The 26962-nt window shown below is 37.9% G+C and overlaps 1 protein-coding gene across 3 annotated transcripts in view; it reads left to right on the top strand.

Annotated features, from left to right (window-relative positions):
* Positions 1 to 6749, top strand: part of LOC120540151 (heparan sulfate glucosamine 3-O-sulfotransferase 1-like) — a 168609-nt gene extending 161860 nt beyond the window's left edge. For all 3 annotated transcript variants that reach the window (XM_039770681.1, XM_039770665.1, XM_039770673.1), the window contains exon 2: positions 5310 to 6749. In XM_039770681.1, coding sequence (XP_039626615.1) covers positions 5472 to 6416 — 945 coding nt within the window. In that variant the 5' untranslated portion in view covers positions 5310 to 5471 and the 3' untranslated portion in view covers positions 6417 to 6749. The remainder of the gene's footprint in view (positions 1 to 5309) is intronic.
* The last annotated feature ends 20213 nt before the right edge of the window (positions 6750 to 26962 follow it).

The following is a 26962-nucleotide window of genomic DNA, read 5'->3' as shown; positions in this document are numbered from 1 at the left end:
GTCCTGCTCCACTGACAGACTGAGGAGATCGTTCCTCCCCCACATTATGCGACTCTTCAATTCCACCCGTGGGAGTAAATGCTAACATTACTCAGTTATTGTCTGCTTTTTTTTATTTTTATTTTTTTCATTTTTTTTTTCATTTTTATTACTATTTAATTTAATATTGTTTCTTTGTATCAGTATACTGCTGCTGGATTATGTGAATTTCCCCTTGGGATTAATAAAGTATCTATCTATCTCTCTATCTATTATTTTATTAGAGTCAGGCAAACTTCCACACTGTTAGGTGCCATTAAAGAATGCCTACAAGAACAACAAATACATAGTGCACATGTCGTAGTGCTCCTCGCCTTATTTTGTCTTCCTCTTTATCCTTCCCATTCATGCAGGACTTTGTACAACTGTACATGTGTGGCCGACAACTTGTATTCTCCTCTCCAGCACACGCTTTCTCATGGCTCTTGACTTCTGGCAGCCCTTCAGACTCTCTGCTGCACACATGCTTTCTACGCTTCCACCAAATGTTCTTTTTCTGTGTGATCTGCCATCCTTTACTTGGCTCCCCTCGCTATTTGCATCCTTCCAGCTACTGCTGGAACACCAAACTCCCTGTTAATTGTAGCAAAACAGTTTAAATCCTGCTTCAGTTCTGCCTTAAACCCTAGAAGAATATTACAGAGTCAAAAAGAAGATGAGGTTCACTGTCACTCACAGATAGCCCCATCTCAACCACATCCAGGCAGGTTGCATTGATCATTGCTACTCTGTCAAGGATAAGGATCTTGTGTTGTAGATCATTAATAATATTATGAGTCTGCCTTTAAAATCTTGTTAATTTAATTTGTAAGGTTAAAAATAGGAGTAATGACACATGGCAACAGCGCAATGTATAATTTTAACACATTCAGTAGAACATACTGTATGAGCAAAAATAATGTGAGAATGTTATAATATGTCAGCCTGTAACTGCATTCCTAATAGCTGGATTTAAAGAAAAAATAAAGTACATCTTTTAGCCTAAAATGATTATTTTTTATGAAATCTTTAATAAAAACATTAATATGATTATCATTTATCTTTGGCATGGAAAAATGAAATAATAAAAATATAGAATATAAAGAATAATTTTAATGTGATTCATCTGAATCCCTGCCCTATATATAATTTGCTTCATTAATGTCTTTCTGTCCATTACCCTCAATTTTGGGTATTTATTTTTTCAAACGGAACTGCTAAAAATAAAACAGTTTAGTCCTGCTCTCCTTTTCATAGAAAACAATTTTGTAACCACTTGGCAAACAGGAGCTAAAAGTCAGATTTTAGGAAGTCAGCTAAAGAGGTTTCACAAAATATCACTCCTTTACAACTGTTAATCTTTTTTGTGTGTTTTTGCAAGTAATGGAAAAAAGCATGTTGTCTGTCTGCCCACCCGTTTGGCTACAGCATGAAGGTGATTAGCCAGTTTGCAAAAGTGGCTTAATCAATTTGTTTTGTTTTATTTTACAGGCATTTGCCAAATATTTAGAAATGAATCATTGAAAATATGTAAAGAAATTTAGGTGAATAATGTGGAAATAGTTCAAAATGAATGTATAAAATTAAAAATAGAGAAATATTCTGTTAATTTGTTCTTTCTCCATGTCTGTCTTTTGAAGTATCATTGTAACTTTTTTTATCTGGTCACTTTTCCACATCAGTCAAGCCAGCCTCAAACTTACCCGAGACCTACCTATTACTGTACTGTAGGTTGTTCCTACTGTATGTCTGTAATGAGGACTAGGGCATTGATAGTTGACATTAATATTAAAGAATTACCATCTTCCAATAGAACTTTGATCCCCTTAATTTATTAGGGCACACAGCCTTGGATGTCCTGTTCTAAATAGAAGAACATTTCTCAATGTTCACACTGAATGAAGGAGAACAGAGCTTCTCTTTACTGTTCTCCTTTTATAATAACACAGAACCAATTTTTATTTTTTTATATCATCTTCATATACTGTAATAAACACTATTACAATGAACTTTACATAATTAGATACATAGTATTTACTGTTTACGTACTGGATATTTTTTACAGCTTGAGAACAGGCAATTTATGTGACTTGCACAGGGCTAACGTATTTGATTTTCAGACAGAAATTGAAGTGGCACCTGTGGGGTGTAGAGTCCAATTCCTTAGCTAGTATGCAACACTGCCTTTCATAGAAGTATTCTCAATGGGCATTCCATACTGTGTGCAGAATTTGCACTATTACTTGTGCAAAGGTTTTCCAGTTGATAAAATTCATACGTACTTTTTTTCATGTGAGTCAGTCACCCTCTGATGCCACTCTCCAAATTAAGAAAGAAATGGGAGATCTGAAACTTTACAGTACATCTTATGAGAAGAACCTATAACTGGACTATAAGTATCCAGACAGTGTACAGAAGCAATCAAGAGGGCTAATAGGATTTTAAGTTATATAAAGTGGATGTGTGGAATATAGGTCAAGGGAGGTTAGTTTTTATAACTTGTGAGGCCTTACCTGGACTACTGTGTTCAGTTTTAGTCTCCATATTTCAAAAAGGATGCAGAATTCTTAGAGGAAGTACAGAAGGGAGCAATTAGGCTATTTCCAGTACTGTAAGATATAAGCTATGAGGAAATAACCTTTTCTGTTTAACCAATCAGAGATTAAGAGGTGCCATCATCGAAGTGTTTAAAATATGAAGAGAATTAGTACAGCAGATTCCAGCTGTTCCAAATCAACAACACAGGAACACTGTTGGAAACTTATTAACGGCAGACCACACAAATGTCAGAAAGTTTTGTTTTTAACATGGAAAACCATAGGCACGTGGAATAAAATACTAAGTAGTGTGAGGTGATAGTAGGACTTTATGGACCTTCACGTCACAACTTTTAATTTTAGACAATCTGGGTGAACAGAATGGACTGGCTTGTTTGGCTGAATATCTGGTTCTTCCCACAGTTGTTCTAATGTTGCTAATGAAATCCAGTAACTTCTAATTTTTATCTACAGTAGGACTTATGCTAACCACGTAATTTTTGCTGTCAGTGATTAACATATGGTAATTGTTTAGTGTTACTTGTGCACTTCGCATCTACTCCAAAAGAGTGACTATAATGCATTAGACATTATTATTTATTATTTAACTGATGCCTTTATTCAAGACAGCATGCCTTTATTAGGTTCACACAGTGAGTTTTAGGCAGGAATGGAACTGTAAAATTTTGGTTTTAAGTCCTATATCTTACCTTCTAAATCACATTGTCTGCCAAATTTGCCCAATAACAATTCTCACCAGCTCGTGTACAATACATTCAAGACACATTTTTGTTTTCACTGCAAAATATGTAATTTAGTGATTCCTAAAATTTAGTTAAAGGGACAATTATAGAGAACTAGTCATGCAGATGCATTTTGAGCTGTAGCATTGAAAGACAACAGGCGTGACAGTCTTCACCGTATAATTTCAAGGTCTCAGCACAATCGCTTCTTGAATACTAAGTGGGTTCTATTGTGTTCACACTATCTGCTTGTAATGATGGTCACCTATCACTGTAAGGAGTGCATTATAATTGTGTGTCTATAGACTATAACAATCTTATTGTGTTCGGGATGATCTTTGTGTCCAGGGGCATCGATATGGCTGACATAGGTATCCATATTATCTGAAAAGAACTGTTCCATGACCCTGTTTTACCAGGACTGTTTTCCAGTTATCTCTTTTACTACTGAATGAAATATGTAGTCAACAATGAATAGTTCAATCATCCTCAACCTTTAGTAAATTATGTAAATACCAGTAACGGCACAGTGTACAATAACGTGCAGTGAATACACGTGACTTGAGCATTCACATTTTTTATACTCTTTCTCTGTACGTTTAGCATTTGTTTGCTCAGAGGTTGATACGCTTGCTGTTTCCTGTGCAGCTCTTCTTTTCCCCACCAAAACGGCCGGCTTCTTCTCTTCTTTCGTTGGCATCATTTCACAATAAAACTGATTAAGTCAGTGTTTGTGTTGCAATTACTTAGTACGTTTTCCTTAATTTTTCACATAAGCTGGCACTTAAGTCTTCAATCTGCCTCAAGAATGATTTAAGATATGAAGGTATGGGAAGTGACGGCGAAGGTAGTAGGGATGAGAACAGCGCCCGTACACATGCGCTGCACGGCCGCCCTGCTGGCCGCTGCCGAGAGTTGATTCTAAAATAAAATAATAATGAAAAGAGGAATAACCTTGGATGTCAATCATTACCCCGAAAGCGGATAGTGGATGTCACTAAGTATGTGTGTACAAAAATTTCAGGTCAATATGTCAAACGGTTGGCGCGCTATAGGTGAGTTAAAATTCTGGACAGACAAACAAACAGCCACGGTAGCGTATAATATATAAAGACCAGTATCATCAACTATGTGACACTTAACCCATTAACCTCCTCCAGTCCTTGGTGACCCAGAGCCTAATCAGTCACCCACTGACCACAGGTATAGAGCTAGGACCTAGTGTACAAATGCTTTTTCTCAATATTGAATTAACTTTTGCAGATGAACTATATCTTTGGTCTTTTGTGGTTGTATGAATCCACTACATAAAGAAATGCATTTTTACTAATCTGTAACTTAGATGTTTCTTTTTTTTGAACAGCTTCTACACCACTGAATTTTTTATTTTAGTCACAGCCTATTTATTTTCATTAATTAATTAAAATGATTTGACTGCAGTTGCCTAATAGTAATCTTTTACTTACTTTATTTAGTGTGATTATTTAGTGATGTTTATAACTAATTAATTCTTGACTGCGTATTATATTATTGAATTGTCTTACTAGAAATTAGTTCAGTAACCCAGACATGACATACAATATGAGCGTACAGTGCACAATTAAAAATAGTAATTTGAATTGGTTCACTTAAATATAAACAAAGTATACTTTGGGGCATACCAGCTGTTCATTTTTTTCAATTTTTTTTTCTTTTCAATTTAGATATATTTCTTGCAGCATCTAAAACGTACCATATGGTCTGTACTGAACTATTTTGTGTTGGAAAAATCCATAAATAAACCAGAAAAAGTATTCTGAATTTAATCTTCTTTTGGGGGAGTAAGCAAAGGGTTAAAAATGCTTGCTGCACAGTTTTGATTAAATCTAGTATTTTTTCACTTCTTATAAATGTGTTCTAATTTCATAAGTAAGGTTGAGCATTGTGCAGTGTGCAGGCTCTGTTTGAAGCACCAGCATGATGTAATTAAGTAAGTGCATTTAATTCATTTTCCCCTCTTTATGTTTGACAGATGTACATCAAACTTGCGTCTCCCTTTCAACTTCTACAAATGTTCCAGCAGATGCTAGTTCAAGATTTCCTGCTCAGATGGCTTGATATCAGAGGCTCGACAGGAGCAGCATCATAAATATCCCTCTTTTAGGTTTTTGCTGGTTCGTGCTGTGTGATCCTCATGGCCTTTCTACTGGTATCTGCATTTTTCCTGGCAGCACAGACACATGGTGCTCCAAAAGAATATTCTCAGCAGGGAGAAGGGGTAGTGCTGGAGACGCTTAAATTGGAAATTGGATTAGCGAGTAATGAAACTGAGAATTACTCCTCTCAGGTTAAACCTCCAGGAACTAACAGGAGAATTCCTCAAAGCATTATTATTGGTGTGCGCAAAGGTGGAACTAGAGCTCTGCTGGAAATGTTGGACATTCATCCAGAGATAGTAGTGGCTGCAACTGAAGTCCACTTTTTTGACTGGGACGAGAACTATGTAAAAGGATATGACTGGTACAGGAATCTGATGCCTTTTTCCTATGAACACCAAATCACTGTTGAGAAAACCCCTGGATATTTTACATCATCACTGGCCCCAGAAAGAATTCATGGGATGAACAGCTCTGTCAAGCTGTTACTGATTCTGAGGGATCCTACAGAAAGAGTTATATCGGACTATACTCAGGTTTACTACAATCGGCTGGAGAGTCACAAGCCTGTTCAAGTAATTGAAGATATTGTCATAAGAAATGGAGCTCTCAATACAAAATATAAGGCCATTCAGAGGAGTCTGTATGATGTCCATATGGCTAACTGGCTGAAGTTTTTTTCTTTGGAACAGATACATATAGTAGATGGTGACACTTTGATAAAAGATCCTCTACCAGAGTTACAAAAAGTTGAAAGGTTTCTTAATCTACCCCCAAGAATAATGTCTACTAACTTTTATTTTAATCAGACAAAAGGTTTCTACTGTATTCGCAGTGATGGGAGGGAAAGATGTTTGCATGAATCTAAAGGTCGTCCTCATCCAGTTGTAAACAGCACTGTGCTGGAACAGCTTCATGCCTACTTCAAAGACCACAACCAGAATTTTTACAGAATGGTAAATCGTTCCTTTAACTGGCATTAAATATCCATCCTGACACTGCTTTCCTCTTCATCTCATATGCATTGAAGGGCAGAGCACCAACGCTGCCAAAGGAAAGCGCTTTTCTCACAGTGACAAACCAATATTTAGTTTACCTGCTACTTTTCCTTCTTTTTTTCTTAGAAGATGCCTTTACAACACATTGTTTTTACAGAAAAATGTTAGAAACAGAAACAGTAGCTAGAGGAACAAAAGTCTGAAAATTAACTAAAGTAACTGTATGTTAATATGCTAATTGTATATAACTTTGTGAAGCTCATTGAATTTTTTTGTCTTAATACTTGTTCTTAAATAAATGGTACTGCTTTGACTTTTCTTTTACATTTCAAATTATTTTATAGATCACTGAAAACACAAGTACTGTATATTATTATTAGCCTGGGTACTATCTTTGGGTCCTCCTGCTTCTTGCCCTCATCATTCTTAAAGTTATGTTCACTGAATTCCCTAAATTGGTCCAGGATGAATGGGTGAAAGTATGACTGAATGTATGTGTGTGCATGCACTGCATATGAACTGCGTTGTTTTTTGTTTTACCAAATGCTTTATTTTAGTTCAACTTTATTATATTTTGTAATATTCAAGTATGGTTTTTGCATACTTTAGATAGATGTACAGTATTCTGACTGAATAATTTAAATCTCCCTGTGACCTGGAAAACCAGAAACACTACATATACACTATGTACTTTCTTTATGGTCTGCTTGGATTCTCTTAGTTTTACTTTGGCTCTCCTAGTGTACTCTGTCTTCGTCTTCTTTGAGTATGATTAACCCAGTGTAAGTGTTAGTTTACATGTACTCTACAAAACGTGTGTTCCATCCATTCACTAAGTCTCACTTAATAAAAATGGCAATTTTTCCAGCTGAGATGTATTGGAAATTAACCCATGATACTCATAGTTTTACCTTTATCTAAACTGATAATATTTCATAAAGTGTTGCAGGATCTGGCAGCCCCAGTCAATATATTTTCAAGTCACTTTAATTTAATCTTAAAAAAAAGTTTTACTAGCTGACGAAACATCTCAATCACTGGTTCCTCTCTGCTGGGTCATCCACTCTCTGAAGTAGACACAGTTATTAATGCAGAATGCCACAGTAGCCTGACCATGGGACACATCCATTCCAAAGCACTATACCTGAAGGAGGCTGAAAATTGCAAGAAAATGGGTAAGAGTTAACTGTGAAACAAAACATCTGTTAAATTTATTGAATAATTTTAGCAGCATCTCTCACAAAAAATGGATACATATAAATTGACTAACATTACAGTCTCTTGTATAGGGTGATCCAAATCTAATTATGCAATTTTCATTACGCTATAACTTATTAAGTTTATTGCTTAGAGAATTCACAAAAATTCTTTCTGTTGCCGATAGATCACAGCACCTGCCCTGCATTCCAAAATGACGGGAGGCGGTTGTCAGTCTAACAGTGGGTGCAATGTGTTCGCCTTTTCATAATTAGATCTGGACCACCCTGTATATTAATAATCTCTTTCGATATTGCAAATGTTTTAAGCTGAAGAAAGCAGGTCTTAGTGTGGAAATGTGTCAACTAAAGTTTAAATCAGCACCTAAGGTAACCTAAACTATGTGTGGAGTCAAATCATTTGAATTAATTGTTTTCAGCATTTCTCTTCTATTTGTGAAATTGGGACATACTACATGAACTTCTTTTTTTCTAAATTTAAGGAGTAGCAATTTTGACTAATCCATTCTTTTTACCTTCTGAAAGAAATTAACAGATAGATAGATAGATAGATAGATAGATAGATAGATAGATAGATAGATAGATAGATAGATAGATAGATAGATAGATAGATAGACTTTATTTGACAGTCAGATCAGAGCATTATCAGCATATGAGGTCAAAAAGAATCTGATCCATCAATTAATGTTTTTACACTTCTGTAAATAGTACAGATAATTAGGTAAGTATGAAAGAAAACAAGAATAGCACTTCACAGTAAATTCCAAAGTTTGAGTTTTACATAAATATGTGTTTAATACTGAAATTACAGTAAGAAAATTTGAGAGAATCATTGGCTGCATGAGTTACTTACAGTATTTATGTGTTGTAATTAGGGAAAAAGTCAAACTGAGATTTTGAAATAATGGTCAGTTTCTGTAAAGCTTAAGAAATAAAAAGTAAATTTGAAATCAATCTATTTGCTTCATGATGTCCAACATGGCTGCCCTGCGACCCTGCCCTGGATAAGTAGGAAAATAAGGTAACATCCAAAAAACTTTAAACTGCAGAATTTTCAAATTTTAGTGTGTATTCTGTAATATACACTTATTCCCAAGGAAACTGGGATTCCCTAAGTGGTTATAGGCTTTCCAGGAACGGTATTGGACAGGAGTACCAGTGACGGTAAAAGACAAATGTGACCTGGGAGCAATTAAGAAATGTTTGCCTATTGCTATAATGAGTAGGTTACCCATCAGAAACCAAAGATGCCTTACCCTTTATCTACAATAAAGTAAGTAAAAAAGTAGCCATGGAGGGTTAGCAGGTAGTTGAGATATCTCCAGGACTATAAAGGCCAGCATGTTATTCCAGATGAAGAGAAAACAATCAAATTAGAATTATAACAACAACAACATTTATTTATATAGCACATTTTCATACAAACAATGTAGCTTTTACATGATGAAGATAGAGAAAAAAGACAGAACAAATAAAAAATAAGGTCTGATGACCAGGGATGACAGAAAAAACACACACACACACACACAAAAAAAACTCCAGACGCCTGGAAAAAAAATTAAAATCTGTAGGGGTTCCAGGCCACGAGACCGCCCAGGCCCCTCTAGGCATTCTACCTAACATAAATGACCTCACAATCAGTCCTCATTGTATTCAGGGTTCACATGGAAGAACTTGATGATGATGGTCATGTGGACTTCTGGCCTTTAATCCATCAATATAAGGACATTATGGTGCTCTGATCAAGTGATGCTAGCACAGGTCACCACCACAGAAAACCAGAAAAAGAAGAGAAAGTAGCGGTTACTACATATTTTGGAGCCACCATGAATAATAATGATAATTAATTGAATATACAGAGCATCAGGATTTAACTAAGAGAAAGCCATATTAAAGTAATGTTTTTTTCAGCAGTGTTTTAAAGTGCTCCACTGTATTAGCCTGACAAATTCCTATTGGCAAGCTATGTCAGATTTTAGGTGCATAACAGCAGAAGGCTGCCTCACCACTTCTTTAAAGTCTAGCTCTTGGAATTCTAAGTAGCACGCATTTGAAGATCTAAGGTTATGATTTGGAGTGTAAGACATTCCAAAATATAAGATGGATCAAGATTATTTAAGGTTTGGTAAACCATAAGCAATATTTTAAAGTCAATTCTAAATGACACAGGTAACCAGTGTTAGTGACATCAAAACTGGGGTGATGTGCTTGGATTTTCATTTCCGAGTTAAGATTCAAGCAGCTGCATTCTGCACTCACTTGCAATCGATTGATGTCTTTTTTGGGTAGTCCTGAGAGGAGTGCGTTACAGTAATCTAGTCTACTGAAAACAAAAGCATTAACTAATTTTTCAGCATCTTGCAATGTTATAAGAGGTCTAACTTTTGCTCTCTTTCTTAAGTGAAAAAATGCTGTCCTAGTAATCTGATTAATATGTGATTTAAAATTCAGGTCAGAGTCAATAGTTACCCCTAAATTCTTTACCTCCATCTTAACTTTAAATCCTAATGCATCAAGTTTATTTCTAATAACCTCATTATATCTATTATTGCCAATCACTAAAATTTAACTAATCACTAATCACAGAATTATAGACTGCAGATCTACAGTATATATCCCCTTAAGACTGTTAAATAGCTGCAGACAATCCCAGAATGGAAGAAGTATGATCATGTTGGCCTTTTTAATGTGTAATTCAAATGCTGATTAAATAACTGGGCACTTCAATGAAAACAGAAAGTTTGGGACAAGCATTTTGACATGTGGGTGGATATGGGCCACTGTGACCACTTTACTGATCTGTTCCTAGAAATGAAATTGAGAACAAGGTCTATAGGTGCCTCAAGGCAGACATATCATTGAGTCTAGAATGAAGAAATAACCTGGGCCAACAACTTACTGAGACGTTAAAGAAATTATCTGGGCCACTAGTTTACTGATAGGAGGAGGAGAATTCAGATTATGTGAGAGTGTGAGTGAGTTTTCCCACCAAGGAAGCAGAAGAGTAAGATCTATTCCCAAAGTGAGTTAATTGATATCATTTTCTGATTAGTATGTTCATTTATTATCTTTCTTCTTAATTACTCCATGTGGTTTATTTAATAATACGTTTACCATTTTGTTATTGTTGGTTTATTTGGTAATTTATTATAGGCATGAAAGATTGCTACAAAATTGCTTACTTTTAAAATAAAAACAAATGGTGGTAATGCTTGCAAGGAGTATTATGAGTCTGAATTGAGACCTATATTCTGTGTTCAGTCAACTCCATAACTAATAAATCACACAAGAAGTACAAAGAATGATGGAAAAGATACTTCACTACAAAATTGCTTGTAAGAGTCTAATATTTCAGGAGAGCGGACATACAGTTCAGTATGGCACGGGGCGTAAAAGACCATAGAGGCACAGTAAGCGGAAGCATTTGGAGTATTGAAGCAAATCATTAAATGTTATGCTAGAATAGAATTGAATTTAGTTCTTTAATTATACAATTTCTAATAGGGTGTACTGTTTTTTTCAATATCTGTAATGACGTCTGCAAGTAAAACTATTTTTGTTTGTCATCCTTTTAACATTATAATCTATTCATTTTTGATATTATCTATACTAATAAAAGGCAAAGCCCTCACTCACTCACTCACTCACTCACTGACTCACTCACTGACTCATCACTAATTCTCCAACTTCCCGTGTGGGTAGAAGGCTGAAATTTGGCAGGCTTATTCCTTACAGCTTACTTACAAAAGTTGGGCAGGTTTCATTGCGAAATTCTACGCGTAAGGGTCATAACTGGAACCTATTTTTCTACATATAATGTAATGGAGTTGAGTTAGAGATGGCCGTGGGGGCGGAGTTTCGTGTGACATCATCACGCCTCCTACGTAAGTACGTAGAGACCAAGGAAGAACTCCAAACAGCGATGAGCACAAAACGCCATTTCACAATTGAGAAGGCAGAAAAACATTATGAAGCAAATGATGCATACAAGCATATTCATAAGTACAGCTACTGCGGAAACAAAGCACGGCGTGAACCGTAAGTTTATATTAAATTAAGTTCATAGACAGGCTGCCACTAGCGTTTGTAATTTAGTGCCTGCCCATATAAGGCCGTCCATCAGCGGCAATCCAATAGAAACACTGCCGCTAAATATTCACGGGTGAAGGACTGCGCTTATGCAGAGGAAGATGAGATGGTCAGGGTGGTGTTTGGCACAAACTCAGCGAAACTGCGAGAGAAACTTTTAAGTGCCGGGTCTTAGCTGACATTACGAGATGGCACCAGCACAGCTGGGAACCTTCGATGCAAGAACACCAAGCGGCTCACGTGAACTGACGCAGTGCACAGACAAAAAGCAACAGTTCCAAAGAGTGCTGAACAAAAACCGAATTACACAATTGAGAAGGCAGCAAAAAAATATGAAGCGTCTGATACATAGAATCATATTCATAAGTGCAGCTACTGCTGAAACAAAGCACACGGTGGAAAAAGTGAATGTCCCGCTAAAGGAAGACAGTGTAAAAAACCCGTGCATGCAGTTTGTCACATCTCAGATAAAGAGGAAGACGAGCTGTTTATTGATGCAGTAAGAAACTAATCGATGAATGAAACCTCTTATCTTTACAACGATTGACAAACACGGAATGTAACTTGAACACAACACATTGTACAAATACAACCTGATTGAAACAAATAATGATAATCAAATCCTGGATGACAGCAACATTCACACGCTGTGGCGCAATTGTAGACTCTTCGCCTCTAATGCCGACATTCGAGGTTCGATTCCTGAGAGGGGATGCACTCATACTGAGTATGTACGCGCGCTACCCGATTCATTTTACCTTCGCATCTCCTTGGTTTGGGACGTATGAAAAAATATTCGGTTAACGCGAATCATGTTACGTTATTTTTAAAATGTTTCCCTTTATTAGCACAAGCACAGCTGAGAAGCTTCGATGCATGTACTCCATAACGCGTTAAAAAAATAACGCATTTAATCACACTTTCAATTCCAAGCAAACGGGAACTTTTGTCAATGCATGATTTCCTGGTACATCCATTACACTGATGCACACATCACAGCTACAAAAATGTTAGAGTCGGAATAAAGCGCGTTCTTACGACTGATCATTTCGACTTCCCGAGCGAAGCCTTGATAAAAGCATGGTTTTGTGCACACTGAAAAGCAAGCAAAATTAGATGCATTACAGAAAGCGGACTTTGTGGCTCTTACTGGGGATCATTGGATTTCCGTGACCGTTAGTAATTCTGATTACATCTAATTACAAAATGTTCAATGATCACACTGTTTTAGCCTAATGTACAAAATAATTTTGGCTAAGGTTACTCAGAGTTTAAAGATTAAGTTGGTTAAATTACCTTTTATGTTTCTGACTTATTTTTTTAAGAAGAAAAACTGCACTTTATGTTGAAATATTGGTTATTATTATTTAAAGACAATACTATTCTGAAAATCTACTTAAAGTACTTAAACTACCACTTTATTTTTAAGTCTGCCCAATTTTAACCAGGGATGATATTTTTGTTTCTGTTTTGAATTCAAATGCAGTTTAAAGGCTTTTTTTTCAGAAATTAAAACAGCTTCAGTTTACAATATTCATGTACATGTCTATTATTTGATTCTGTCGCCCACTAAAACACTTTTAAATTAAAAAAACATTTGTGATTTGGGGCAAATTTATGTGTGCGATTACATACGATTAATCAAGATTAATTCTTACACAGCCTCTAATTAATTGGATTAATTTTTTTAATCGAGTCCCACCCCTAATATATATATATATGTGGATATATATGTAGATTTGTATATATATGTGTATATACAGTATATATGTAGATATGTATATGTGTATATACAGTATGTATATATATATGTGTGTGTGTATATACAGTATGTTTATATATGTGTCTGTGTGTCTATATATATATATACATACATATATATATATATATATATATATATATGCCAACACTCATGACAATGACAAAACAATTACATTGTCAATCATGTTACGTTATTATTAAAATGTTTCCTTTTCTTTTTACTTCTCCGCTGCCAATCACAGGTATTTTGCTATATACATATATATATATATACATATATATACAGATATATATAAATATATATATATATAAATAGATAGATATGACAACAACACTCATATCAATAACAAAACAATTACATTAACAATCATCTTATGTTATTATTAAAATGTTTGCTTTTCTTTTTCATAACTTCTTTAACACACTACTTCTCCGCTGCGAAGCGCGGGTATTCTGCTAGTCTAAATATATAATTCACTAAGGCAAGACAACCATGGAAAGCACGCCGGAAGGGGCGTGAATTCATTAAGCCGCCGACAAGTGAGACACCTATGGCGCACGCAGGAAGGAGCCACGCCCACCAACTCCAAGACCATTGGATACGACGACAACTCACAGAGCCACGCCCACCAACTTGGACGCGACGACACAGAAAAACCGGCGTCATTTATATTCGTCTGTCATAGAGGTCACATGCAGCTCCGACCCACGTTGACTGTTAATAGAGGCATGTTTCTCGTGGAGGTGAATCGCCATATGCGGCGTGTAAAACTGTTTGCGAGGGGTATCCCATGGGATCCTTAAAACGTTCCTTACAACTGAGGTTAAAACACAATGAAGTGAGCAGTCTTTAAAAAATGAGTTTTCGGTTACGATGCACGACCGCGTGCACTATAGCAAACTGTTTTACACGCTACATACAGCAATTCGCATCCGCAACAAACATGCGTCTTCTTAGATACTCCTGCACTTTGTACACACCCCCCTCCCACCGTGGTCGGGTGTCTTGGTGGATTATATATAGAAAGACAGCCAAAACCGCACAGAGCAATGAAAAGTCTACGTGAGTTACAGGTGCATCTGGATTGTACAAAGACGACAACGACTCGAGTGACGAGTTGGAGGTGGGCACATGAGCAAGCAGTGTATACTGAACGAGAAATCAGCAGACTAGCATGACGGAGGGAGCGGAGTGGATGTCCTTCTCCTCTCCTCTCGTTCCACTCTGAGCGCCGCACGGACGATTGTGTGTTGGTTCGTTCCGTGCATTAGTTAAAACCCAATGAAGGAAGCAGTCTTTAAAAACCAATAAGCCCTGTGCCTCTGTTTCATTACCGTCTCACCTGCTTCACCAATGCAGGCTCTGCAACAAGTGATCCGGCGGCGTCATTCCCATGACCTGCCGGGCAGCCAACCGGGTAACCAAAGTCTTTGGGTTCAGGGGGGAGTATGGTTACAAAGCTGAAACTTAAAGGAATTGACGGAAGGGCACCACCAGGTGTGGAGCCTTTCGCTTCATTTGACTCAACACAGGAAACCTCACCCGGCCCGGACACGGACAGGATTGACAGATTGATAGCTCTTTCTCGATTCTGTGGGTGGTGGTGCATGGCAGTTCTTAGTTGGTGGAGCGATTTGGCTGGTTATTTCCGAAAATGAACGAGACTCCCGCCTGCTAAATAGTTACACGACCCAACAGCGGTCGGCGTCCAAATTCTTAGAGGGACAAGTGGCTTTCAGCCACGTGAGATTGAGCATTAACAGGTCTGTGATAAACTTGTATGTCCGGTACTGCACGCGCACTACACTGAATGGATCAACGTGTGTCTACCCGGTGTGGGTAAGCCGTTGAACCCCATTCGTGATGGAGACCGTGGATTCCAATTGTTCCCCACGAACGAGAAACTCCCAGTACGTGCGGGTCATATGCTCGCACTGATTACGTCCCTGCCCTTTGTAAAGCCTCCCATGGTCGGGTGACTTGGTGGATTATATATATTAAAAAGCAGCCGGAACCGCAAAGAACAATGAAAAATCAACGTGGAAACCGACTGAGGCGGTGTTTGAAAAATTAACAGTCAACGTGACTCACAGATGCGTGTGGACTGTACACAGACGAAAGCGACTCAGGTAGGGAGTTGGGGGCGGGCACATAAGCGGGCAGTGCGTACTGAACGAGCGCCGTTCAACCCCGTCCTTTGCTTTGGAAGGAGAAAGCGCGACGGCGCTCCTCCGGTTTTCAGTCAAGGACAATTGTATGTTGGTTCGTAGCATGCATTGTTGCAATGTTACTTTTCTTGGTGGTTTATTAAATTACGGATTTTTCAAAAGTTTATTTTTTCCTCTGTGCTTAAAAATCATTTAAAAAGCGGCCTGATTATGCGGCTGGCTAGTAATTTATACATTTCTAACATTTACCATATTAATAAATATTAATTGAAAATGATTTGTTGGTGAAATGTTCTGTAAATCTAAGAAAATCCCTGCAGGATAAAGATTCAAAGTTTTAAGTCTTATTTTGTGTTTAAAATATTATACACAAGTTCCTTTCATTTACTCTCATTCCTTTAGTAAAAGTAAAAGTGTCTAGAAGCCATACTGCACTTTTCCAGCCCATTAATCAGGTATTGGTTTTTATACTGTAATAAACATAATATATTTATGTGATTAACTGATACCTTCTTAATTCGTTTATAAAGTAAGTGAAAATCTGAGATGGTTTTGTTTTGTGGTAAAATCTATTTGACATTAAACTTTGATTTATATATTCTTACATTTTCTGAGCAGTGTGAAATTTAGATTTTTGCTACTTACATGTTTGCTGTGAGGGGTTCCTAGATTGTACTAAATTGTCAGGGAGCATATGCTATAAATGCAAATGGATATAAAAAAGATCAAATCAGCTGTGTAAAGTCTTGAACTGTTTTAATTATTTTCTTCACATTGTAATTTCAGTTTTTAACACAGTAACATCAGAAGCACTTTACAGAAGAGTCAAGATATTTTCTCGGCTAGTTTTCTGTTATGTTTTTCAGTTGTCTGTCACTGTATAGTGGTAGATCCTGATAATCAAATTGCACTACATGTCTAAATTTAATTTTTTAACAGCAAGCAACAAAGTGTTTTTTCTGGAATAAAGAGCATCTGCTACTTTGAAAGACAAAGGGAATTAACCCCCTTTTGGGGCATAGTCCAGGTCAAAAAGGTATTGATAATGCTGATCAGCAGAATTGGATGGAAACCTGGAAGGGCTCCTTTGGTTAGAGTCTTGGGAATCTAGAACAAAATGCCAAGTCATGTCTGAGGGGGACATGCAAGTGAGAAGCTCATTACACTGTACACATGAAAATAAATATGACCTTGCTGCATAATTAGTTTTTAACATGTTTTAGAAAAGCAAGGATGCAGTTGATTTTTGTTCATTTTACAGTTAAAAGATGTTGTATTTACTTTTTAATTTTTTACTGTATTCTTAAATCTTTCTTTCTTTCTTTCTTTCTTTCTTTCACCGATCTAAACTTTGCAGATGATGCTGTAATTTTCATGGAGTCAATGGAGACTCTGATTGTGGCTCTCAAGAGACTAAATGAGGAGTCTGAGTCTCTGTGCTTGTGAGTGCCCTGGATAAGAACCAAGATCCAGGTCTTTAATGACCTCTTAGGCACAGCCATCAGCAGTCTGCGGAGAGAGTGTCGACTTAGTCGAGAGGTTTACTTACCTTGGCAGTGACATTCGTGTCTTTTTTGACTTTTTCTATGAAGTCAGTAGACAGATTGGGAGAGCATGGAGGGTCATCAGGTCACTAGAAAGGGGTGTGTGGTGCTGTCTTGCTGTATGGTTTTGAGACATGGAACCTATCCAGTGACCTGAGATAAAGACTGAACTCCTTTGGTACTGTGTCTCTTCGGAGAACCCTTGGGTAGCACTGGTTTAACTTTGTTTCGAATGAGCGGTTGCTCATGGAGTCTTGAATGAGGCACATTACCTGCATTGTGAGGAAGCATCAGTTACGGCACTACGGCCTTGTGGTGCATTTCCCCGAGGGTGATCGATCCAGCTTGTAAGATCCTCATTGTTGAGGACCCGAGTGGCTGGACCAGGCCAAGGGGACACCCACATAACACCTGGCTGCAACAGATAGAGGGTCATTTCCGGAGGGTGGGACTGGACCACGTGTCTGCATGGGGGGATCCAGAGCTGTTTCGTTGTGTGGTGGGTGCGGCAACACGCATTACCAGTACATGCTACCCAACCTGACCTGACCTTACTGAAGTTTCATTCTCAGTCAGCAGCCCAATAATACACTCTGCTTAATGCAGTATCTACTTTATTTAGCAGGTTTCTATTCTGTGTTGATCCCTTGCAATTTTCTAGTATTATTTCAAAAATGTAAAGTGTTTTATTAGAATGTTTTTACTGCTGTTTAAAGTGAAATGTATCCATCATACTAAATCTGAAAGAACAGAGAACAAAAATACAGGAGACATGAAGGCTAGTAAAATCCACTGGGCTGGAAAAAGAGCAAAAAGTAAAAAACAGCTAAAAACCTTAAAAACAACTAATTCGAGGTTCAAGTTTTTCACTGTCACGGTAGCATCACAATTCTCCTCCACAAGATATTGCAAGGGTAAGTGCATCTCAACAGTACCGTATGTGATTTCACAAGGTTTTTCAATCAGTAATTTCAGAAGGCTTTTCATTCAGTAGCTCCCAATACCAGTGCTTACATTCTATACTGTACCTACTGACATTATATAACCTAAAAAACATAAGTCCTGTACACTTACTGTACAGTGGAGAACACTTTAAAATTTTTAGTCTGCTGGATATGAGCAAGTGAGGCAGTTTATATCAGCTTTATTTTAATCTTTGTAACCTGATATACTATATGCATGATAAAAGTAATCATAAAGAAAGACTGCAATCCAAAAGCAAGAAATACTTGCATAAAAGAATGCAAACTACTTAGTCTTTGTGAGTGAACTTCACATGGAAAACTGAGTCAGTACAGAACATAAAATGAGAAGACTAAAGCAATGAAAATGCTCATAGAACTGTGGTGTTTTATTTTTTTTATTCATAACAGGTATTTTAATAAACATGTAACAAAAAATCTTGCTATAGTGATTGACATTTACCCAGGAGAGACAAATAAATTATTATATATATATATTATATATATTTGAGTTTAAATGTGCGTTGTAGAATTTTAGTAATTAATATTCTGTTTTTCATGTGCTACATGTGCTAATTACATTAATTGGAACTGTAATTTAACTTGATGTGACAGAGTGTTGAGTGTGTGTAGCTGCCATCTGTGCACAAGTAACTTACTAAAGGACGCACCTTTCTTTCTCTGTGCTTGATCCTGTTTGGATAAGCTACAGCCCCCAGCCTATAATTCAGTTAATTGGCTTTGAGAAATGGATGAATATACAGTATGGTGGGAGGCACCTCTGTGAGCCATCCTTAATAAGAAAGTTTTATTCGAAAGTAATATGTTTAATAATGACAAAATAAGCATTTAGTGATAGTAATGGAAGAAGACAAAATATTACATCAATAATTAGAAGGCAAATCCCATCTGTCACATGAAGTAGTTCATCTATGACCTACTGTCTGCATACTATGCACAAGCACAAAAAAGACCATCTCCTCTTCCCTGGCTGTAGCCACACCACTTCATTGCCCAACTTCAAGCCCTTGCCCAACTTCCCTTCTGACTCTAAGCTCAATGCCCCAATAAATTAACAAAGACAAATAGACCTTTCTAGATTAATTAACAGTAAACAAAACAATTCGTTAGGAACCTTTTGCAACATTCATTTGGCTGTGCCTGGCTTAATGTTTCGGCTTTTTTTTTTTTCCCTGGTATACTGACTCTTACCTGTTTATTGATCATTACACTGCCTGTCTCTTTCCATTCCTGTTTTGTCTTGTGGACGTTTATTATTTGTTTCTAACAATTCAGACCTGTGAGTGAACCCAAACAGCTATCAAAAATAACTTGCATGAAAGTATATACAAGAATCAGACTCAATTAAACCAAAACTCTGCTGGTCCACTGTTTATTCTTTACATTTATATTGCCAATGTCTACCAGACAGGGTGGCACACCCACCTACCCACCTCATCCTTTTCACCTTCCACTTCTCTCTCTCTCTCAAATCTGGTCTATCATTCTAACTTGTGAATTCTGTTTAATATACACTCTAGCTTGGTGTAGCTGGAACTGTCACTCCAGGCCAGTCACTGGAATCACTTTGGGGGTAAGGGTCTATCCTTTTACTTATTAGGATATCCAGGCTGAAACATCTTCCTAGAAGCCTCTGTTCTCCTTGCGCTGCTAAAATCTCAAAAGCTGTAAAACAGCTTTATTTCAATACCAGCCCTTCTACAGTTTGCCCATTAAAGTGGACAGCAAGCTCCATCTGTCCCATCCTGGGACTTTGACCTAGAGCTTTAGAGTGAAATTTGGTAAATAACTCATTTTAGTGTAAAACTGGCATCAACATTTACTTCATTTTGTTGTTTTAAACACATCACAGTTTAATCTTAAATTGATTTTTTCAGCTCATAATAGACAGTCCAGATATATTGTAAGATGTAAACTAGGATTAGTAAGACTTGAGTGGACTTCCTCTTGTGATATTTCACCTTTATGTTAATTGGGAGAGAATAAAACTGCATACAATATTTCAGATAAGCCTCACAAAAGCATTATACAGCTTAAAAATAATCTCCTTATATTTATACTTAATGTAGTGTACTATGGAGCCCGAGATCCTGTTAGCTTTACTAATCACATTTGTACATTGTCTGGGTGTGGACAAAAATGAATCCATAACAACTCTTATTCTCAGTCATTCTGACAAGTGGTATGTTTCAGGTTTAAGACTCTAAACTGTTTAATTACATATAATGTTTTATTTATTTACCTTAAATGTAATCTGCTACATGTCTGCCCAAGTCCATCTGCAATGATTTTGATGATTGCAGGGTAGAGATCCTCAGGTTTTTTGTTCTAAATTGCTCAATTAGAGGCCAGTCCTTACAGAAAATGGACTTTGTTATTTCACTCATTATATTTTAGTGTTTTCATTCTGCCATGCCTAATTATTTTTTATTGTGGATTTATTGTCTCCAATGATCTTATCTCATCTAATCATCTAAAGACGTTTCTCCTGGGGAAGGTTGCTGTGACAGCAGGCCAAATAGCTCAGACCAGGCTTCCCTATTCCCAAGTCTTCCAGGTCCAGGTCGTCCTGGGAAATTCATACACATTACCAGCCAAGAGATATAAACCCTCCAGCGTGTCATAAATTTGCCGCAGGGTTCCCATTGAGTGTGACATTCCTGAGGGGCTTCCTCAAGTTGCTCTTCTTGATCCAGAAGAGCAGAGATTCTACTCTAAAGCTGTCCTAAATTGCTGAGTTTTTCAGTTTATCATGGAGTATTAGCCTCACCACCCTGTGAAGAAACCTAGTTTTCTGTTCCTTTTGATGATAACCCCCAACTCATGAATATAACTAAGAACAGAGATTTAGAATGACCAGTGAATAGAGTTTTGTTTTTATCATGTACCAGTACAGCGCCCACAGAACAACTGTCACCACTACAATCTGCTTATGCATCTCAAGTTCCTTTCTTCCGTCATTCATGAAGAAGATCTCAAGGTACTTGAACACCTACACTAAGGGCAGTTTTCCCCTGTCACTTGAAGACAGCAAGTAATTCTCTTCCGAGAGAGAACCATGACCTCAGACCTGGAGGCGCTGATCTTCATTTCTGTTGTTTAACATTCAGCAGCAAATCATTCAAGTGCATATTGAAGGTCACAGGTAGATGAAGAAGCAGAGAAGAAAACATAATCTGTGCAAAGCAGCCTCCCCAATTGGACATCCTAAAATCCTCTGTTGCACCTTGATATCCTGTCCATGAAATCACAAACAGGAGCTGTGACAAGACACAGCTGTTACAAACACTGATATCCAAAGTAATATCACCTTAACATCAACTGTTGAGTTAGAGCTATGACTGCATTCATATAGAGTAAGAATAGTATGCAGTATTGGCCCTGTTACCCCATATTCCTGCATTACCTCTCATAACACATGTGGACGGACACGGTCATATGTTTTTTCCAAATCTACAAAGCACATTTAGCCTTGGTTATCATACCTCCATGCACCTTACAGCAAGTGCACTAGGGAGAAAAGCTGGTCTACTATTCCTTGGCTAGGGCAGAATTCACATATTTATCCTGTGTGCTAGGCTCAACCATCAAACAGAGTCTCCCCTCCAGCATTTTGGCATAGGCCTTACCTGAGAAGTTGAGGAGTGTGATCCCCCTGTAGCTGGAACACACAGTCAAGTCACCTTCCTAGGTTATCATATTCCCTTACCCTCCAGCAACTGCTCCAGGGAACAGAGGTGCTCTGTTGTCCCATGGCCAGGATGGAATCCACATAGTTCCTCCTACAGTGGTGCTTGAAAGTTTGTGAACCCTTTAGAATTTTCTATATTTCTGCATAAATATGACCTAAAACATCATCAGATTTTCACTCAAGTCCTAAAAGTAGATAAAGAGAAACCAGTTAAACAAATGAGACAAAACCATCATACTTGGCCATTTATTTATTAAGGAAAATGATCGAATATTACATATTTGTGAGTAGCAAAAGTATGTGAACCTTTGCTTTCAGTATCTGGTGTGACCCCTCCTTTGCAGCAATAACTGCAACTAAACGTTTCTGGTAACTTTTGATCATTCCTGCACACTGGTTTGGAGGTATTTTAGCCCATTCCTCCATACAGAACAACTTCAACTCTGGAATGTTGGTGGGTTTCCTCAAATTAGCTGCTTGCTTCAGGTCCTTCCACAACATTTTGATTGGATTAAGGTCAGGACTTGGGCATTCCAAAACATTAACTTTATTCTTCTTTAACCATTCTTTGGTAGAACGACTTGTGTGCTTAGGGTCGTTGTCTTTCTGCATCACCCACCTTCTCTTGAGATTCAGTTCATGGACAGATGTCCTGACATTTTCCTTTAGAATTCTCTGATATAATTCAGAATTCATTGTTCCATTAATGAAGGCAATCCGTCCTGGCCCTAATGCAGCAAAACAGACACAAACCATGATACTACCACCACCATGTTTCACAGATTGGATAAGGTTCTCATGCTGGAATTTAGTGTTTTCCTTTCTCCAAACATAACACTTTTCATGTAAACCAAAAAGTTCTATTTTGGTCTCATCTGTCCACAAAACATTCTTCCAATAGCCTTCTGGTTTGTCCACGTGATCTTTAGCAAACTGCAGACGAGCAGCAATTTATTTTTGGAGAGCAGTGGCTTTCTCCTTGCAACCCTGCCATGCACACCATTGTTGTTCAGTGTTCTCCTGATGGTGGACTAATGAACATGAACATTAGCCAATGTGAGAGAGGCCTTCAGTTGCTTAGAAGTTACCCTGGGGTCCTTTGTGACCTCGCCGATTATTACACGCCTTGCTCTTGGAGTGATCTTAGTTGGTCGACCACTCCTGGGGAAACAATAGTCTTGAATTTCCTCCATTTGTATGCAATCTGTCTGACTGTGGATTGGTGGAGTCCAAACTCTTTAGAGATGGTTTTGTAACCGTTTCCAGCCTGATGAGCATCAATAACTCTTTTTCTGAGGTCTTCAGAAATCTCCTTTGTTTGTGCCATGATACACTTCCACAAATATGTGTTGTGAAGAACAGACTTTGATAGATCCCTGTTCTTTAAATAACACAGGGTGCCCACTCACACCTGATTGTCATCCCATTGATTGAAAACACCTGACTCTAATTTCACCTTCAAACTAACTGCTAATCCTAGAGGTTCACATACTTTTGCCACTCACAAATATGTAATACTAGCAAAATACACAAGCTTCGCAGCGGCGAAGAAGAAGAAAATTAAACCTTTTTAAACTGAGGGAAAATATACCAATAATTATTTGTTAAGGATCTCTTTGTATGCCACGTTGTCAGTTCAGCCCTCCGGTTGTAATATACAATACAATACAATACAATACAATACAATTTATTTTTGTATAGCCCAAAATCACACAGGAAGTGCTGCAATGGGATTTAACAGACTCTGCCTCTTGACAGCCCCCCAGCCTTGACTCTCTGAGAAGACAAGGAAAAACTTCCAAAAAAACCTTGTAGGGAAAAATGGAAGAAACCTTGGGAAAGGCAGTTCAAAGAGAGACCCCTTTCCAGGTAGGTTGGGCGTGCAGTGGGTGTCAAAAGAAGGGGGTCAATACAATACAATACACAGAATAGAACAAATCCTTAATACAGTATAAAAATAAAAATTTTAGAAGTACGGAGCAGAATTTAACAGAAGATGATATCACATAATAAGATTTGGATATTTTAGAGTCCTGGAGACCTCATCCATCAAGCTGCCTCCCCCATTTGGCCATTCCACGGCTGAAACAGTGCTGGGCCAGCCAATCCGATGAAAGGACCCCTCTTTCCCATGATTCCTGTGATCCTCCATCAGGGATGACTTTACCATAGGCAGGCAAACAACTTGGCAGGTGGGCCGTGGCACCAATTGCCACATTTGAGTACCGAGAACAGAAACAGAATAGGTGAGGGTTAGTATTCAATTATAACTATCATGTTACTTATGTTTTACTGCTAATGACTAACAACAGAGATGCAGTCTGTACAGTTAATCAGCAGCTTTAGTCAGGATATGTTAAACTGAAGTAGTTAGTCTTCAGCCGGGATTTAAAGGCTGAGACCAAAGGGGCATCTCTTATAGAAGCAGGAAGACCATTCCACAGTTTAGGGGCCCTGTAACTAAACTTATTTTATTAATCCTTGGAATCATAAGCAGACCGGCATCTTGAGATCTTAATGTGCGCTCAGGTTTGTAAATCATGATAAGTTCAGACAAGTAAGCTGGACCTTGACCATTTAATGCTTTATATGTTAAAAGAAGGATTTTGAAATCTGCCCTAAACTTAACCGGGAGCCAGTGTAAGGATTTAGACCAAGCTGTGCGCTGAGCTTACCCTTGAGCATGTAGCGTACAGTTGGCCATGTGAAAAGTAATCTTGTCTGAAATCTCACAGCTTGGATTGCTGCTGTCATAATCGGTTTGAGTTTCATGGTTTGTTTCAATTACTACAGTATTTGCAGGACTTGTGTTGAAGTGACATTCGGCATCTGTCAAGCATTGTAAACATACAACCGGTTTCATCGATAACTTCACATCCAGCTTTTGAGAGTTTAAAACATCAAAGTGTCCACTGCTGAAATCGTCACCTGTGAATCTAAGATGTTTAAGAGGCATTGGCGGTTGTCAAAAGGTGTAAAAGATTTGGCCATTTCGGTACACTTGAAAGCGACAACTGAACAATTCAGCGGCAGCCATCAACTCACATGCAGAACCATAGGTGAAGGGCTTAAGCATTGCACTCTTATAGTGCTCCTGTGTAGTATAATTATCTCCTGTACAGTCATCAGTCCACACCTTGAACCTGTCCCAGTCATTCAATACATAAGACACAATGTTCCTCCGGATATCATAAGCAAGCCTGCAATATGTAACAAACAGAATGGAAAAGGCAGGTGCCATCTCCAGGCATGGAAACCACTTGGTAAGTGACAGTTCTTTGATCGATGGTGATCACCTCGATAGACATGGGGGTACAGTTGGAATGATAAAGGAAATGGGTACCTGAACAATGTAAAGTAAGTCTAAAATACCTACACAATAACTATAATCATAATAAACGAACAATAAAACTGTGGAGAAGCCGTGGATTAAATAAAAAGGCTGTAGTTATCAGCAGGGAGACGTGAATCCCGTGGCGAAGCAAAGAAGGGAATGTAGAGACCGGAGCGACGGACGGCCTTATATAGGCAGGCAGCCAACAATGTGGGAGGTATTGGGATTGGGGACCCAACGCCGCCTCACACGGTGGCCGAGCTGCAGGCTATGGACGTATATATGTACGTAAGTGGGATTCAGTTAGCGTTGGGATCCCGTGTACCAAATTTCTTGAAGATGGCCCATAAGTAACAAAGACCGTTGAAAAGTTCGACATGGCGGCCGACAGTGGCATCTTACCACCGAAATAAGTACGTACATTGGTTTTGGTTAGCACAGGGAATCCGCCTACCAAATTTCGTGAAGATGGGGCCATAAATAAGAAAGTTAAACATGGTGGACGTTGTCGACCATTATGACCGTTATGCGTAGAATTTCAAAATGAATCCTGCTTAACTTTTATAATTAAGCTGTAAGGAATGAACCTGCCAAATTTCAGCCTTCTACCTACACGGGAAGTTGGAGAATTAGTGACATTGGAAAGTTCAATATGGCGGCCGACAGTGGCATCATACCATCAAAATAACTAGGTACATTGGCTACACGGGAAGTTGGAGAATTAGTGATGAGTGAGTGAGTGAGTGAGTGATTGAGTGAGTGAGTCAGTCAGTCAGTGAGGGCTTTGCCTTTTATTAGTATAGATTTGATAATTTTCCTCAATAAATAAATGACCAAGTATAATATTTTTGTCTCATTTGTTTGACTGGTTTCTCTTTTTCTACTTTTAGGACTTGAGTGAAAATCTGGTGATGTTGTAGGTCATATTTATGCAGAAATATCGAACATTCTAAAGGGTTCACAAGCTTTCAAGCACCACCGTATATATTTGGCTCAGCCATCAGACGAAATTTCCCCTCCCAGCCGTACCTGGGAGGCAAAAAGAGCCTGACCCCTCAGTAGCCAGATCACACTATTGGGCCATCTTTCTTAAAAATGTGAACCACCACACCAGTCCAAGGGTACCTCACCCTCCTTCCATTCAACATTGAATAGACATGTTAACCACACTATCCCAACAACTTTCAATGCTTTCAACATCTGCACTCAGATCTCATCCACCCTAGCAGCCTTACAACCATGAAGTCCATGGACCACTATAGTGACTTTAGTAACAGTGTTATTGTTTCTAAGAATATCATTAAAATAGCTATTCTTAATCCTTAACTTTGTTCTTGTCTATTACTTTTGAAATATTTTCTTAAAAGAGAAACCTCATGTTGAACACACACAAGTATGAATCAGATCAGGTTTGATTAATTTACACCTTTTTCTTAATTTGCAGCTGGTTAAGAAAACAGAAGCAATTAAAAATAGTAATGGCATATTCTAAAAATAAAACCATAATTAAGGGTTAGGAATCTTGAGAAGCAAATTAACTAAAATCATGCATAAAAATGCGACCTGAGCAATAATTTGCTTCAGCAGCAATAATTGGCTTCTAATTAAGAAATTTAGTTGGAAAAACCCGCAAACACCATACTGCAAAGACCATACTTGAAGATTCTATGCTCTAGAATATTTCCTAGTTTGTTGTATTTGCAAGCTTAACCAATTTTTCAATTAAACTTTTATCAAAATGTT

The sequence above is a fragment of the Polypterus senegalus genome, chromosome 1 (assembly GCF_016835505.1).
Source record: "Polypterus senegalus isolate Bchr_013 chromosome 1, ASM1683550v1, whole genome shotgun sequence".
NCBI lineage: Eukaryota > Metazoa > Chordata > Cladistia > Polypteriformes > Polypteridae > Polypterus > Polypterus senegalus.
Note: the sequence above shows the minus strand (reverse complement) of the source record. Positions and strands in the feature narration are given on the sequence as shown.